At 35.0% G+C, this 18,355-nt stretch overlaps 1 protein-coding gene across 1 annotated transcript; it reads right to left on the bottom strand.

The window, feature by feature from the left end:
* Positions 1-1,589: 1,589 nt before the first annotated feature.
* LOC147077307 (uncharacterized) lies at positions 1,590-14,426 on the bottom strand. Its single transcript, XM_085941047.1, has 4 exons — positions 14,243-14,426; positions 13,050-13,175; positions 7,506-8,384; positions 1,590-1,628 (listed from the first exon to the last, which is right to left on the bottom strand). Exons 1-4 carry the CDS (start codon positions 14,387-14,389, stop codon positions 1,590-1,592), a joined length of 1,191 nt encoding a protein of 396 aa, XP_085797173.1. The 5' UTR covers positions 14,390-14,426.
* Positions 14,427-18,355: the final 3,929 nt, after the last annotated feature.

Raw genomic sequence — 18,355 nt, 5'->3', positions numbered from 1 at the left:
TTCTTACCTACCTCAGCAAAGAATAAATAATTTTATTGTGACTAGAAATGATTCATAGCTGTATGTTTTAATTGCTTAATAGTAGCTAATCTAATGCGATGTCACTTTCAGAGATACGACAATGTCATAGTCTGCACGTGTATAATAAATAGCTTTAAAGCATTCCCTCGTACCTATATATTATTATTATTTATTACCTACCTCGGCAAAGAATAAGAAATTTTATTGTGACTAGAAATGATTCATAGCTGTATGTTTTAATTGCTTAATAGTAGCTAATCTAATGCGATGTCACTTTCAGAGCTAGGTACGACAATTTCATAATCTGCACGTGTATAATAAATAGCTTTAAAGCATTCCTACGTACCTTCCATTTGGTCGTTCAAGAACTCCAAATTTTTATAGTACCACAGTTTGGGTAGATAAACTGCGTCTGTGCCGGCTCCGCTTCGATATGATGTCCTTACTTTATTTCTCTCCTTTCTGTAACCCGACCTCAATGTCTGTATTTTCTTTTTAACATCGTCGACCCTTGCCTGCGGCTCCACCTTGATTAAAATCTCCAAAAGTTCCGCATACGCCAAGGACTTGGCATCACGATTCTTGTATAGTGGGCTGGTCGTCTTCCACAACGATGGGTTGTCTTTAAAACAACTAATAAAATCTTCCAAGAAACTTTTCGAATGCACTCGTAGATCTACCATTGTTGTTATCGATGTGAGATGTCCGAACACTTTGAATGACAGTAAAATAATGATGGCGCTGTCGTCCGTCGGCATAGATATAAATAATGTGACGGTAAAGCGTGGTGAACGTACGAATTTCAGCGGCTCGGCGAGTAAAATATCAAACATGTTTGAAATCCAACGAGCCTGGTCTGCGGATTAAAAAGTCCGCAGACCTGGGGTGCTCCACGCGAAAAAAAAGTCCGAAGACTGTAAATCGTCTGACTTGCGTGCCAATGGAGCGCCGGCATAAAGAAACCGCGATGATGATGAATTATTACATATTAGCATTCAAGAATGATCGTAAAAAAATACATACTCCTCAAATCACAACACATGTTCATTGATCGACAATGGCTAGGCATTTTTTGCTGTGGGGAAAATATTGATATATTTTTATGAAATTTACAATAACCTGGTCACACCGTTCACCGTTGACATGACAAGCCGAGCGACCCTTCAAGTTGCCATGTATTTTTTTTTTTAACAACTGAAGTCTGCCTTATTCTTTATTTGTATGTCAAAAATAAACCTATAATAGACACATCTGGTGTACACCTGCTTGTCTTCTTATTTTTTTTTATGTTAATAACATATTATAATACACACTAGGCATACAACATAATTCTATAATGAAGCATGTATTTTCAATGGTCATTAGCCCAGTGTAGATACCCACTGAAAACAGTTTCTAATAAACATTAATAATTGATTACAAACTAATTCTGTTGTACCCAAAGCATAGAACCAACAGTTACAGCTGATGGCTAGAACGAATTTCTTAAGAAACCTGCTCAGAAGATCCACATTGAATTGTGGAGCCATTTTTTTTAGATACATTCATTATAAAAGAAAGAAAAAATACTATTCTAGATTTCTAGTGTTGAGGAAGTCAACTGTCATCTGTCAAGGTACAGCATAACCATAGACGATTATGGTATTAGTCTATGATACAACTAACTCGAATATTAGTCTATGTTATAACCCTGGTTGGAATGACAGAGAAGAATACTATCCTAGAAAATTTAAAAAAGCGGCCAATTAAATTATTTCTGCCCAAATTTTAATCTATTCTGACACACAAATATTTATACTTGACATTAAACATTTTAATAATTCCCTGTGCTTATTTAAATACTTTCTCATATATTATTTGAATACTTACCGTTGAGCATTTTTTACTTCCTGCTGATTTTAAATTATTCCCAAAGATTAATAAAATACTTTTATGATACTTCCTATTTTTGAATATTTATACTTACCGAATAATTAGAAGCCTTTTATTATTACATTTTAAGTATTTTAGAATTCTACATGATTTAATAGATTATTAACGACATATACTATTCCGTATGGGAGAAAATAATTCCCAGTAGAAACCTTTACTGTAGGTTTCAATATATCGTGAATTTGGAACATGAATATTAAAATTATTATCACTATTATTAATGTGCACATAAATTAATAACCTTTGGCTTGTGACGTTACCGTGGTCCTGGTATTATCACAAAGGCGTCATACCCTCAACCGGCCCTGCCCTCAGACGAGGTTGAGAACCTTTGCTTAAGCTAGCTCAGTCTTTTAAGTCGGAGATTGGGTAGTCAGCTAAAAGTTCTTATCGACACTTTCGAACACACCACAACAATATTGTTATATTAATCGTTTCACACCCACGTGCGCAAAACGTCAGAAAACAGCTGATGGCGTGTCATTCGGTTCATATGCCGAATTGTACTTGCGAAAACTTCACGAGTATTGTTTTAATTATTTATTAAATTATTTCTTCGTAAATAAATTTATTATAATTAATTTTTATCAAATATCTTAGCACTACATTTTATTTACTAACAAATATTATTTTTATTATTATTTATTATTAATTAAATGATATTTATTTATACTTATACTTATAACTTATTTTAGTTACTTAATTTTATTGTATATAACTATTCGTATTTATTTATTTAATTACACACGTCACACAAATTCATGAAGTGAGAGTTAACGTCCTCTAGGTTGACGGTTATTGATTTCAGTACCTAAATCCTAGTAAGGGTAATGTAAACCGGTTGCCATACGCGGCTGATGATGAATGATGTCATCGTAAAGTGATGCAATTGTTTACATCAATCGCGGAGTAATCGAAATAATTACAATTTCGTTATACTTTAAATGCTTCTCGAACTCAATTCATAGCAAGGGCTTTCTCACGGAAAACTAATAAATGCATCGAATGCGCCACTATTTACGCAGTTAAATCTCGTATTTTCTTCCCGAGCGAATATTTTCAATTTTTTTCCGGCAGAGGAACCAACACGACCTTCCTCTACGGATTATACTACCCCACTAAGAGTTTTAAATCAACATCCCGGACGCTATCGGCAAAATGACAACATTTCTGGCGAATCATAGTCCAGTTAAATGATGACATTTATGTTTAATTTTATACTGATTCCCATTGGTCGAGAATGTCTTCGCATTCGATCAATTGAATGCTATAAAAATGTCATCATTCTACTGAAGATTTAACATCGCCCACAATAGATCAATAACGTTATTGATTTTATTTTCTCTCGCGCGGATTCAAAGTATAACGTATATACGCAAAATGATTTGATATAATGCAAAGAAGATTATAGTTATAAATTAGCTTTAGTTTACAGCATTTAGCTAATGATATCGCAAAAGTTATTTAGATGAAATGGTTTATGTTTAACCTTAAATTCTAGACTTCTTAATAACTTACATTTTACTTACAATACCGTTTGGTCTATCTGAAAGAAATCATCCACAGTTCACTCTGAGCGGCTGTGAGCTGCTCAGACTGTACTATGAAACTCACTACATAATTGTTATAGCTTTGTTTAGAGGTAGGCCGCATAATTTCAAACAAAAATCGACATTTATGGTCGGACCGAAAAGTTGTGACGTCACAAATTTATTGCAAGAAATGCCAGCTGAAGGCGTGCATTTTATGGCCATGTCGCTTGCCCACTTTTGCGGCACACTTCGCTTTTGTCTATAAATTATTGGTCGTTTAACGAAAAAGAGTTATTTGAACACAAATTTCCATTAACTTTTATTTGTCTCGTCTGCAACAGATTAGGATAAGGGGTCCAAACAATTATCCACACTAAAAATATACGCTGCATGCAAGGATAAGTGAACCGAGAATAACATACTTTAGAGATGAATCTTTAACCACAGCACAAATCTACACTCATTAAAGATGGTATTTGTTTTTATAATATTAATAATTTATAACAAAGCACATGGGAGACTTCAAATTTTAGGTCAGGAGAAATATTGCTAGTTTCATGACTACTTGGTGCGATTTGCATTAAATGTTATTTACCTCTCTGTTTGTTGTGATTTCACTAATATTTTTTTTTTGCTTTAATGGAACTTATTAAAGGGTTAACTATCAAACTGAGCTGTAATACTGCGCACACTTTTTGACATTTATGCATAGTATTTAGACAAAGGCTGACTATGGCATCAATGATGTATACTGATGCCAATAGGTATACCTCTAAAAAATGTTGAGACGCCACTGTCCAAGAAAGTCAGCAAATCATATCTCTAGCCTCCGCGTGGCGTCCCCTGGGCAATGCAGATAATCTGTTGTATAACGCAACATATCTGTAGCTAATAGAGAAGGGTGCAAGGCGAAACTCTGGCGCCTCAAAACTAGATACCTCTGGCTACAGTAAGGATCACCCAGACAGAAAAACCACACACCAACCCGTCTGGACAGCGTGGTGTGTTATGTCCAAAACCTTCATATGAAAACAAAAACTTCTAAAACCCGGCCCTCATTCTCCGGAGGCCAACCTGATACTGATCACGGCAGCGATCAGCGAAGGAAGGCAGAGGGTGCTAACAATCTCCGGAGACCCGGAAAAGGCTGCCAACAGATGACCATTGCTACATATAACGCAAGAACATTGTCCAGCGATGCCAAACTTGTAGAGTTTCAAGAAGAGCTCAGGAATATCTACTGTGATGTTATCGGACTCAGCGAAGTAAGGCGTAAAGGTGAGGGTATTATCACTTTACAAAGCGGACATGAGCTGTATTCCAAAGGAACCGATGAAGAACGCACGAGCGGTGTTGGATTTGTTGTCAACAAAGCCTGGAGGGACCGCATAGTCGAGTTCAACTGCATTTCTGACAGGGTCGCAAGCGTGATACTCAAAATCAATGCTAGGTACCGGATTCAGATTTGGCAAATATATGCTCCGACACAGAGCAATCCTGATGAAAAAGTGGAAAAGTTTTCATCCTTGAAAAATAAAAGTAAATGCCAATTCAACATCATAATGGGAGATTTCAATGCACGTATTGGATCATACCAAAGAGATGACGTAGCGGTCGGACATTTCCGACATGGCTCAAGGGATGGTAGAGGGGACATGCTTGTAGAGTTTGCTGAAACCAACAATCTTCACATCATGAATTCTTTTTTTCAACATAAACCTACACGTAAATGGACGTGGAGAAGCCCGTCAGAAAGAACCAGCGAAATCGATTACATCCTCACTGACAGAAAATATACATTTTTAAACTGTAAGGTGATCAATCGGTATAACACCGGCAGTGATCACCGGATGGTGAGATGTAACATAAGATTGAACGTCAAATCAGAAAGATCCAAACTGCAGAAGAAGTCAAATGCTCGCGTATACCTGCAGAACATTACTGAAAACCAAGATGAACTCAAAAATGCACTATCGGCTTTCTTAGATGAGAACGAAACCGTTTTCCTATCCAACGCGGAGGATATAACGAATATCATTCTACAATGTGCAGAAAAAACAGGCATAAAAATCTCGGAAGTTACACCTTCCACCAAGCTTGTGAAGGCAACATTGAATCTTATGGAGCAGAGAAGGAAAACCAAGAGCGATAGACAGGCACAAAACGATATGGAGTTTTCATCACTTTGCAAAACCCTCCGAAGGAAGATAAGAGAAGACCTTCGTTAATTCAATGTAAACATCATACAAGTAATTGTGAAAGCAGGCAGAAGTTTAAACAAAAACAAGCAATGCTTGTCGATAGGAAAACGTCAAATCACAGCACTAAAAGCAAAAGATGGTTCTATCGTCAGAAATTGGGAACACTTGTTAAGCCGAGTTGCAGAGTTCTACAGCGATCTCTACAGTGATGATACTGACAATACGACTATAGACTTAGATCTTCAGAGAAATGGAAATTCGGAAAACCATACTCCCGAAATCACATCCCGGGAAGTAACCCATGCTTTAAATTACATGAAAAGTGGGAAAGCCCCCGGGGAAGACGGTTTAACGATAGATATCCTCAAAAAAGCGGGAAAGGATGCAAATGAAGTACTTGCACAATTGTTCACAGCCTGCATATGCAAAGAGGATGTCCCAGAGGAATGGAAAAAAGCCAGCATTGTGTAACCACCCGGTGTGTAAAAGTAACACGCCGGACTACGATGAACAAAGATCTAAAAAAATGTAAGAATACGCGAGATGATGAATGCAAATCAATAACTCAAAACGTAACGGGTTTATTTTATATAAAATAGGTATATAAGTAAATATAAGAAATAAAATGTTTAGTCATATTAGTTTTAAAAAAGCAATTCATTACTTAATATGAACGTAGTAACTAATAAAGTATGTAAGGGATGGACCGATCGTGCTGCGTGGTTGAGATGTATGCCTTGAGGAAATTAGCATTAAGAAAATACTGTAATTTATAAGTATAATACCTACGCCATGTTTAGCATAATTACCGAAGAAAATAATTGTAATAAATAATAACTTCATTTATAAATTTAGTGTTCTGATGGCAAAACCTGATATGTGCACTTTTGTTAATTGTGCAGGAGCTTTTTTAAATTTTGAGATTGTTTGAAACTTTCTGGTGAATTTGTCTTTTGAAAATAATATAATGTAATGATCTATTCGAAATGAGTTTTAGATAATATAGAATAAGTATTTCAAAGTTTTGATTCTCCACGTTTGGTATAAAAAAGATTTTCCAAGTTATCATGTTTTGCCATCTTATGTTCCAATATGTTGTAATTATATGGTAAGATAAACTAACATGATATATAAGGTAATTGGATAATAAAACTTCAAAAAAAAGCTTATAAATATATATGTTTAATGCTTGACACTAATTATTAAAAACTTTACATAGGTTCGTATTAATACATTGGCATCAAATATTTTCGGAGGGTTGCAAAAATAATTTGTGTGTGTCATTGCATGGATTTTAAGATTACTTAGTAACGACTACCAATATGGGTGCACCTTGCATTTATGACGTTTTTCACCTGTGTCATTTCATGGTTTTTAAAATTATCCAGTTTCGAGCATCTATATGAGCAAACTTTGCATTTATGAGGTTTTACACCTGTGTGTGTCATTTTATGTCTTTAAAGATCACTCAGTTGTGAGCAACTATATTTGCATTTATGAGGTTTTTCACCTGTGTGTTATTTCATGTTTTTTAAGCCTACTAAGTCGCGAGATTCTATATGAGCATATATTGCATTTATGACGTTTTTCACCTGTGTGTCATTTCATGGTTTTTAAGATTACCAAGTCGCGAGCATATATATGAGCAAACCTTGCATTTATGAGGTTTTTCACCTGTGTGTGTCATTTCGTGGTTTTTAAGATAACCAAGTCGCGAGCATCTATATGAGCATAACTTGCATTTATGAGGTTTTTCACCTGTGTGAGTCATTTCATGTCTTTTAAGATCACTCAGTTGCAGGCATCTATATGGGCATACCTTGCATTTATAAGGTTTTTCACCTGTGTGTGTCATTTCATGGTTTTTTAAATGTTTAAGTGTCGAGGATTGATATGAGCATACCTTGCATTTATGAGGTTTTTCACCTGTGTGTGTCATTTCATGGTTTTTAAGATGACTAAGTCGCGAGCATCTATATGAGCATAACTTGCATTTATGAGGTTTTTCACCTGTGTGTGTCATTTCATGGTTTTTAAGATTACCAAGTCGCGAGCATCTATATGAGCAAACCTTGCATTTATGAGGTTTTTCACCTGTGTGTGTCATTTCATGGTTTTTAAGATAACCAAGTCGCGAGCATCTATATGAGCATAACTTGCATTTATGAGGTTTTTCGCCTGTGTGTGTCATTTCATGTCTTTTAAGATCACTCAGTTGCAGGCATTTATATGGGCATACCATGCATTTATGAGGTTTTTCACCTGTGTGTGTCATTTCATGGTTTTTTAAATTTTTAAGTGTCGAGGATTGATATGAACATACCTTGCATTTATGAGGTTTTTCACCTGTGTGACTCATTTTATGTGCTTTGAGATGATTTAGTTGCGAGAATACATTTTCTTGATTTTGATCAGCAATAAAGCCCGTGTGAATTACTTTGTGACTTTTTAGAGCACTTCGGAATCCAAAAACTGCGTTACAAAAGCTGCAAATCAAATTACGTGAGAAATGTAATACTCTTCTCAGAATAAGTCGAAGTTTCTTCGGAGTCTCTCGTTCTGAGATTTCTCCTTTAATGTTTTGTTCATCTATCGTCGCTTCTGAATCCTGTTTCATTCTATCTTTGATTCGATCAAGCGAGGATTGTTGACACCTGTCTATATCGTGATGCTTTGTGAAAAAGCCTTTAGTAGAAACCTAGAAAAAACAAAAACAATCGAAGTCAATATTATCTTTCATTATTATTATCCTAAGAGATTTTGGAAAATACGTCAACCTTTTTTATTTAAACACCGTTTTGTTGATTATTAAAGGAATTCACTTCAATTTTTAGAGTCCAGAATTTACTTCAATTTGAATCGGGCACAAATCTGATAAAACTCCACACAATCACAGATAATATTGTTTTTAAATCGCGTTTTACATCCGTCACCATACATTTTCGCATCTTGCTGTCAATCTACCGCAATTTGATTATAATGTCGCTTAATACTTTCAGTTTAATCGAAATTTCATAAATGAGAATTAATATTCCACAAATCTATTCAAATCTGTAAGATGCACATTGGCGTACTCTTCGTTTTAACTAGAAAAAAAATACATCTTTCCTCACTAATTACTACGAAAATATAATCTAAAACTACTTCACTGCCACTTACCTGTCAAACTGAAATATATGATTGATTTTCAATTGTTTTCGCCTATAACAAGTTCATTTGACGTATCAGAATTCAAATTTAGAATTTGCAGAAACAATCGAAAAATGTGACATTTCTATTAGCATGTTAAATAATCAATTTCAATCAAGACATTTTTATTGTAAGATGAGTTTTCTATTAATTAATAACAAATTTCATTTTTTTAAATACTTCTTTGTGGCTGTTCACGAACTCTTTTTTATTGAATAATTAGGCTACTAATTTCGATAGATTACAATATAGTCATATTAAGTTGCCATTGCAAACAATGAAATAAATTAATACGAATTTTTATAGTTAACAAAATTTGTGATATTGTATAATATCTACCTATTTTTACCATTTATATCATCATCAATCTGGACCTATCCACTGCTGGATGAAGGTCTCCTCAGCCTTATTCTACTCCATACTTACACATGAATTATTATATTTATCAAAATCAGCGATATTATACTATCTATATTTATAATGCCATTATTATCACGAGCCTTAATAAATCCACTGCTGGATGACGGCCTCTCTACGTTGATTGTATTCTTGATAGTCTTGAATTTCATCATCATCATCATCAATCCACTGCTGGATGAAGGGTTCCGCAACGTGATTCTCGAATTCAGTTTAACGAATTTGTGATATTATATCTATTTCTATCATCCTTATCATCATCGACCTGAACCAATCGACTGCTGGATAAAGGCCTCCCTTAGCCTGATTATACTCCTTTTTGTCATATTTATTGCTGTATTTATCAAAATTGGTGATATTATATGTATCTACATATTCATATCGTCGTCATCATCAACCACAATCAATCCACTGCTGGATGAAGGGTTCCGCAACCTGATTTTACTACTATAGGTTTAACGAATTTGTGATATTATACTTATTTCTATCGTCCTTATCATCATCGACCTGAACCAATCCATTGCTGGATAAAGGCCTCCTTAGCCTGATTCTACTCCTTTATGTCATTTGAATTGCTATATTTATCAAAATTGGTGATATTATATTATATCTATTTATAATGCCATTAGCATCATGGGTCTGAATCAATCCACTGATGGATGAAGGCCTTTCTAATTTGTTTGTATTTCTGTCGGTCATATGAATTGCTATATTTATCAAAATTGCTGATATTATATTAACCCATTCGTAATATCGTCATTATCATCATCAATCAAGATCAATCCACTGCTGGATGAAGGTTATCCCAACCTAACTCTACTCTTCTTATTCATATAAATTTTTAAAATTTGTGATTTTATATATCTACCAATTTATATCGTCATTATCGTCATAAACCTGTATCAATCCACTGCTGGATGAAGGCCTCTTTAAGCAGATTCCACATTTTTAGGTTTTATAAATTCCTGTTTTTTTCAGAATTGGTCTATTCCTCTCAGATATAATATGTATTGTTTTATTATTTATTAACATTTGTCTCAATATGAATGTCCCGCACTGGAAAACTATATTGGTTAAGGTTAATTTTGAATTCAAAATTTGATTTTGTAAATATTATTCTATGGCTGCAGGCATTTATTTTTTATATACAATGAAATAAAACAATTTTTAAATTTGTTTTTTATGCTGCTAACCTTTTTTTAATATGTAAATGGGACCCGAAAGAGATTAATATTTTGATATAATGGATCGCTTTTTAAGATAATCACATATTATTGCTGTATATTCGAACGAATGAGATTTATAATTATTTATCATATTTAAATGCACATACCTACACATATATTGTATTAAAATTAAAATGTCATTGGTAGCAATCGGCGATTCTGCTAGGCCTAGCAGCCTGAAGTGGTGTCAAACGATATTGTGAAGGCCAGATTCCAGAATAGACTACGCATACGACTCCAAATTTGTATGGCAGTGACGACATGCAAATCGTAAAACTGACAAATCAGCAAAATGTCAAACTGTCTAACGTGAATGAAAATCCATCCCGAAGAGAAAACTATGGCGCCGTCTATACATACTTTACAATTATATTAAAATCCAACACCATGTCATTATAACGAAAAGCTGTCTGCAAGGCCTAGCGAGACAGACTGGCGAGAGCCAGCTGGCTCAGCTAGTAGATTTTAAACTGTTCCATTTGATTAATTTTTTTCAAAGCTTATGCCTTTCAGCATCTTCAGACATTATAAGTGTAGTTAGAATGAAAATGACATAAAGAAGTGGTAATAGTACCGACATAGATATTAAATACAAACAATGTTACGGAACGATCCATAAATAGTTTTTAAAAAATGCACCTACATGTAACATCGAAAATCAAATGCACAAAACAGACTGACACAATTATGGTACTACTCTTGGTGATATGTTTAAATCTATTATGGTTTCGAATGCAAAATTTTAGATTGATGTGAATAAGATAGTTTCACTTAAGTGTGTTTATTTCTATATAATAATTTAAGACACCAGAATAACGTACATACTATGAGCCAGTTTTGCACCCTGTTCAATAAAAACATTGTAAGTTACGTGTAATAACTAGTAATTTCTGTGTCAGTGTGTCATTGGAGAGTGTGCATAGTGTCGGAAGATGCCGAAAGGCGAAACCAATGTCACAAAAAATATTCAAAATGATTGAATTGAATTTATATTCAAAATTTATCAAGCGACCTCGTTCTAAAGTACAAACAATGTATTAATATATCATACTTCTGAAATCGTGAGAGCACGCATAATTAGCGTTGTATAGGGACGGCAGTTATCCGAAGAGCGACACTCTCGAGAAGCAATAAATCGGTTATTATAATTAATATACAACGGCTGACTGTCTCTCCAATCTAATTCTTCAAGCGTTTGCGAGAAGCGATGAAATCATCGTTTTGGTGTTCTTTGTCAGATTCAGAGAGGTTTGGACAAGTTTGTGGATAATAGGTAGACGTAAAAATATTCTATGTGGTGTAGTTCGTGTTTATTTCTGCAGGTTCGCCACTATTGTTTCATTTCACATGCGCACCTCCAATTTTTGCGTGAAAATTCAGAACCTTCTGAACTTGTATGATACATGCATGCAATCTTGCACGATAATACGTGTTTACGTATAAGTAACTGTTCTTGTTACGCCCGCGATAATACGTACTGTCAGCAGTTAACCCATGCACGTGTAAACGGGGTATTAGGGTCAGTTTAGCAAAAGTGACTTATTACGTAGGTTCAACATTCTTTCACGGACTTAGATTAGGAAAGCTTGCAAATCATAGATTAATTCAAGAAAATATGAGTAAGTACCTATTTTAGTGTTATCACAAAACAGATGAAATTTTGTGCTTCCGGTGGGTCTATTCTATACACAAGACGGCTATCGGCTGCTATCGAAGGTGGTTTATTATATTAATATATTGATGCGGTTAATTGTTACCATAAGTTAACCGTCTAAACTGTCAAAAAGTGCTGTGTTTTAACAGCCCCTCTCTTCGCTGTGTTAACTTTTAGAGCGAAATAGACAGTTTAGGCGACTAACCTATTGTAACAATTGTAATACTCAATACATAAATTTTTGATAAACTACCGTCGATAGCCGAACGTTTACTTAATCAATGGGAAGTATATTTTTAGATGCATAATAACATTATTTGTGATTTATTTTAAAACAAGTGCAAAAAATTAACACTAATTATCGGCGGCAATATCTCGAAAAATAGCGGGTCGTGTTTAGTTTGTTTATCACAGGCGGTACTGTGCCACGGGACGTCACTTCATGTTCAATCTATTTACATTGACACAATAGTTTCTTGTGTAAATTACAAATAAAATCATATATATAAGAAGCCAACTATATACATTATATCAGCGGCGGAGGGTGGAAGTAGGCTGTTAAAAGTCGACTTAATTGGTGCATATTAAAGTTTTTCAGTCAAAGGTTTTTGTTTTATTTGATCTAAGACTACAATGTGTAGATAGTGATTGTTAGTTTTTAAAAGTTTAGTTCAATAAAAACAAAAACGTATGACTAGCAAAGTTCAATGTAAACTATTTATGGCAGATCTTAACAGCCTATCTCCACCCCTCGCTACTGATAGCTGATACGACTGGCTGGAATATTATGGGGATTTATTGAAATGTTAAACGTCAACCTTCGATAGAAATCGGCGAATAGAGAAGCAAATGTTACAATATATAAACTTGAATGTACCCCATGTCCTGGTGTGTAATCTGAATGCGAACATCCGGGTTGAGGATCTTCATCAGAAAATGGTGGCATTTCGTCTTCAGTGAACTCATGCTTTATGTCAGTCTCAGTGACACCCGTCGCAGCCAACTGAAAAAAACAACGTTCACTTATATAACATGTTGTCAATATGTACATATTATTATTATGACTAATTAAAATGTTATAATCTAGGTGGAAGTAGGCTGTTCAGATCCGACATAAATAGTGCACACTAAGCAAATACCTAGTTATTTATTTTAAATAAACTAATACAAACTGCAGATGTTGCTGGTGAGTTTTCTAAAATCTATTAAACCCTGTCTAACCAAAATTATTCTATTAACAAAATATCAAAAATAATATTGAATGCATGAATGGCATAACTTTAAATATTTTATTGATATAAGAATATTACGGCTTCGTTTACGCTGGATGCAGCATTATCACACACTAAGGTTGGGTTAGGTTAGATTAGGTAAGGTCAGGTTATGTTTAGTCTAAAAAGAAAGTTATAAAAGGCACCATTACCTGTATTTCTTGAAACAAAGTTTAATATTATCGTAATGATCCTACATATTTTGTCAAAAACGCAATACACCTATAATATAATCTTATACTTATCGTTATTATTCCAAATTATTGATTGTGAAAGACGACGTAGTGAACATTTGCAAAAAACTAACCTCAAAATGCAAAAACTTCATAGAATAACAATATATAGTAATTATAATCCCTTGAATTAGTAGGTAAAGGTTCAAATTGACTACAATATGACGATCAGGCACATATATGCTAAGAGCGATTTAGTGTCTATGATCATATCTATGCCATTCCGACATAATAATATGTATATATAATATTATTATATATACATATTGTATGACAGCTATGACATCGTATTTACACTCTGCGACACCCTGTAACACAGGACGCCAACATAAGAAACGGGTTTTTCGGCATGACCGATCGTTATAGAGTCTATTTGAGCCATTACCTTATCTAACATGTCACGAATGTATCGTAACTGTCAAATCTTATAATCGATTCATTTTTTGAAACAACATATTTTATGTCATCGTATGTCACTACGAAGTTTGTAAAAAAAGCAACATATTAATATTCCCCACTAATCGTTGTAATTTCAAATCTAAAAAACTCAGTTTTAAAAAACTAACCTCGAAATTGCAACTTGAAACGTCGCCATTCTCTTCCTTTACACGAGTGCAAACTTCCGGGCTGTTTGGGTGGCTGGTCTGCGTATCAAACAACGGCTTGCCTTCTGAATCAGATGTTTCTCTATCACATTCTTGCTTTACATCCATTTTATTGGTAAATACGCCGGCACAACGTGACAAACAGAGTCCATGCAAGGTACTGCAAGGCAAGTGTTGCTGCAATACATATACTAAAACACCGCATTTAATAATTATTTATTATCTGTGGTCGATATACTGTAAAGTATATCGTCCGATGAAACGATTATACAATAAATTGTGTTTTATTGGATATATATTTTGAACTATTCCATTTGATTCGCTTATTCCCACCACGGGTTGGTGTTTTGATATCTTCAAACACTATGGGCAATCACCAATGGCAAAAACCATTGAAACATTCACGACTGGTCCTACCTTTTCCGCCCCTCCCATTGTATAACCATGAAGCATTATTTATATTTTGTACATTTAAAATAAATGAATACCTACGATAGTTAAATTTGTGCTATTAGACGACGATAGGAGGTTAGAATTTCATAAAAAGTTGCCGTTTCAATAAATGTGTTGCTGTTTTAAAGACAAATAAGTTATTGAATTAATTTTAAGTACTTGCGACACTAATTAGTCGCCAGAAAAGCGTTGCAGTGGACATTCTGCCAAATGGTCCCTAATCCAACAAATCTTACCGTCCGATTTGATTTGTTCGAACTCAAGAGTCGTCACTCGTCATCGTAGGCAATGCATAGACCATAAACTAATATATTGTCTAACATAAGCAGTTAGCACATACTTTGGTGACAAAATATGGCAACACTGACACTATTTTAGTAACGTAACGTTAACGTTTTCGTGAGCCAGGTGAGCTGTCAGCTGTCACTGATGCCAATTATTGTTCATTTAATTTACGTAACATTATTAAAGATGGAAATTAAAAGTGAACCAGAAGACTTTGACACCGATCCCGGAACCTCGTTCAGTTCTATCTATATACCGATGAAACGCTCGCACAGCCCGGAAGGACAAACGTCACAATCATATTATTTTATTCAACAATTCCGTATCGAGCATTCGTACGCCGCCATTTTGGAGGTAATATCATATGTTTAAGTTTAATATTAAGAATACTATCTAATTATTGTACATTGCTTGACGCATACCAATGAAGGTGCAAAACCAATTGTTTGAAACACAACATGTAGAATCATTCGGTCATATTATCATATTAAATGAAGTGTGGACAAGTACTAACCACCCCATACGCGTTGCTTAAAAAAACAGTAACCACGTACACAGCTTGTCTGTCAGTGTATTTGAATATGTTGTCGGTTCGCAGTAAAATACATTATATATTTATATATCTACCAAGATTGGCGTTTTGGTAATTACAACCTTCGGTACAAGTCGGTTGTGGGGAAGCCAGGCGGGAAGCGCTCTAATTGTCATAGCCGATATTGGCATACCTAATTTTTGAATTAAAAAATGATAACCTAACATAACTTAACCTGACCTAAACTAACACAACCTAACAAATAATCCAGTATATCGGCTATTTTCAAAATGTGTTTGCCGCTGGTTTCCCCATAACAACTTGTACCCAATATACTTATTAAAGGGTTTTGAGTACAGAACAGAGTAATAAATAGACTTCCGGTATGCTATAATACCCCAATACACTACCTTTTGCTGCAGGGTTTTTTTTTCTTTTTGTTTCTTTGTTAAACACCACAAAATGCCGTGAAGCCCAATAACAGTGGCAAAACTCCCAAGCTTGAGGAGTTTACCTATCTATTAGATTATGTTAATATATTTTTAACATTACTGGGTCGAACCCGTAGCTCCCGGATGGAAGGCGAGCGCCTTACGCACTGCACCACGCGAGAATCTTCTACGAAAATGAACCTCACATTATAGACGTGCAATAGTGTGTGTTGCAACTTTACAATACACCAATATCGAATGAACGTCAGTGCCTAAACCGAGAGCAGTTGTCAGAACAAAATAAAAGTGTATTCTTGACATGTGTTTATTTTATTCCATAGTCTTCCACACTTCGACCGGTTGCCTCTTACTCCACACCCGTTAGGTATTTCAGTCCCCATTAATTCTGTGTTCCCTGGTGTAGGGCACCCGGTTTCCTCCTGGCATAGGGCCACATATTCTACTCAGCACCTTTTCTCGAAGACATTCGATGCAACGGCCTTGGTGACGTCAAAGTTTACACGTGTGTCTATAATATGTGTAGATAAGAATTATTTTTGTCGACAGGTGTGGATTGTTTCAATGTACGCCAAATTTGTATTATGTGGAATCGTCGTTTGCAGGTGTGGACATTCATTAAGTATCCTTATACCTATACACTGTGGCGTATAGTTTCATTTTAATTGTATATGTCAGTTGTTTGTATGCAGATATAATATATTTACGGTGACATCCCGTGGGTTTTGGCAGGATATGCATTGTATAGATGCGGCACATTTTAAAAGGCGGCGAATGAAGGATCCAATGAAAATATCAGATATATCCATAAAGCAGATGCTGCTGTCGCTTAATTAGAAAGTTTGAAGATATAAATGTTTTAAAAAATCCCATCGGGCTGTCCGAGCTGGTTGCCACAATATCTAAGTATTTATAATACTTTAGAAAATCTGTGATGTCTTCTTGCGGACGTGTAGTTCTCTTCACATACTTTAGTTTGTCTGTATTGTTTTAGCTTTGTTTTTACATGTTATACCTATGTAAATTAATTAGAATCATTTATTTTTGTAATTCTCCGTTCTCATCTCTCCAGTGGGTACTTTTATTTCTCAGTCTTCTTTGTCGTGTCGGGTCTTCAATAGCTACAATGTGTCACTCCAGAAGTTGTCAAAGGCCACACCATTTTCCTCGCCTATAGGACCTCGTCGAAACTGCAGCTTTCTGGGCAAGCCTTGCATGAAAAAAGTTGCTCCATGCTTTGCATTTCACCGCACTCAGAGGTTTGGTCATCGGAGAACCCCACTTCACCATGTTGTCTCGAGTGCGCCCTACCATGATTAGATAGTAGTATGGACTTACTCCGTTTACCATTTTATAGGATGTCCTGTGTTCAAAATCTATCCATTGACAATTTGAAACTAAAAGTTAAAGGTGGCCGCATTCTAAGACTGCTTTTAGGTGACATTGTATTTATATTGGTCTGGAATAGGCCTAATGATTCAATGTTATACAACGATATCTCGTTAAACACATTATTTATTTTATAAATATATTAATTACAGTGCATACTTACTATTTTGTTTATAGGTTGACATCAAACCTGATGTGGAAATAATATGTGAAGTTGATCCTCTTCTCAGAGAGACTGACAATGAAAGCTGTCATACGTTCGTCGATTCTCGGGAATGCCCAAATCCGTCTTTGGTGAGTATTAATTTTTTCACATCTAGGTTCGTTCCTAATAAGTTCATATGGGACTCCACAGAGTAGAGGTTTGTATTAACATAATATTTTTGTTTTTACGAAAAATAGATGTCAGCCTTTTGCTCAACGTACTAGGTCAATATATACAGGACTCAAACCTGTGACCCACGACGCTGTAGGCCGACGCTTAAGCCGCGTGGCCATCTTGATACAATTGTTCGAATGCTAGACACGAGTACACCGCCTCATATTCTTGCGAATTATTGACGCATAACGTGTTTGATATTTAGATTCACGCTTATAATTGGAAGATATACAGAAATAGTCTGAAAATATATTTGGCAAGTCATTATAAATAATGGAAAGCTGCTTATATACGTAACTGTGTATTAGCTATTTTTGATCCAACGAATAATTCACAAGATTTATGAATGTTTGAACATACATAATTTGAAAACACTTCTGGGAAATGTATAACTAATAGAAAAAAATCTTTTTTGACACCCAGTAGGAATCGACCCTGCATCTCGGAATTCGCGCCGTCGCTCATTAAACACTGCTATAGGCATCTTATCGAATTGCCACGACGAACTCTTAACTATTAGTTTTTACAATAACTTACTAATAACTTCTAAATTGAGTTATTATCGGCAGTTAGATTTTGTATTTTAA

This window comes from Rhyacophila brunnea, unplaced genomic scaffold (genome assembly GCF_057557595.1).
Source record: "Rhyacophila brunnea isolate RB1 unplaced genomic scaffold, BYU_Rbru_1.0 scaffold_13, whole genome shotgun sequence".
NCBI classification, from domain to species: Eukaryota; Metazoa; Arthropoda; class Insecta; order Trichoptera; family Rhyacophilidae; genus Rhyacophila; species Rhyacophila brunnea.
Note: the sequence above shows the minus strand (reverse complement) of the source record. Positions and strands in the feature narration are given on the sequence as shown.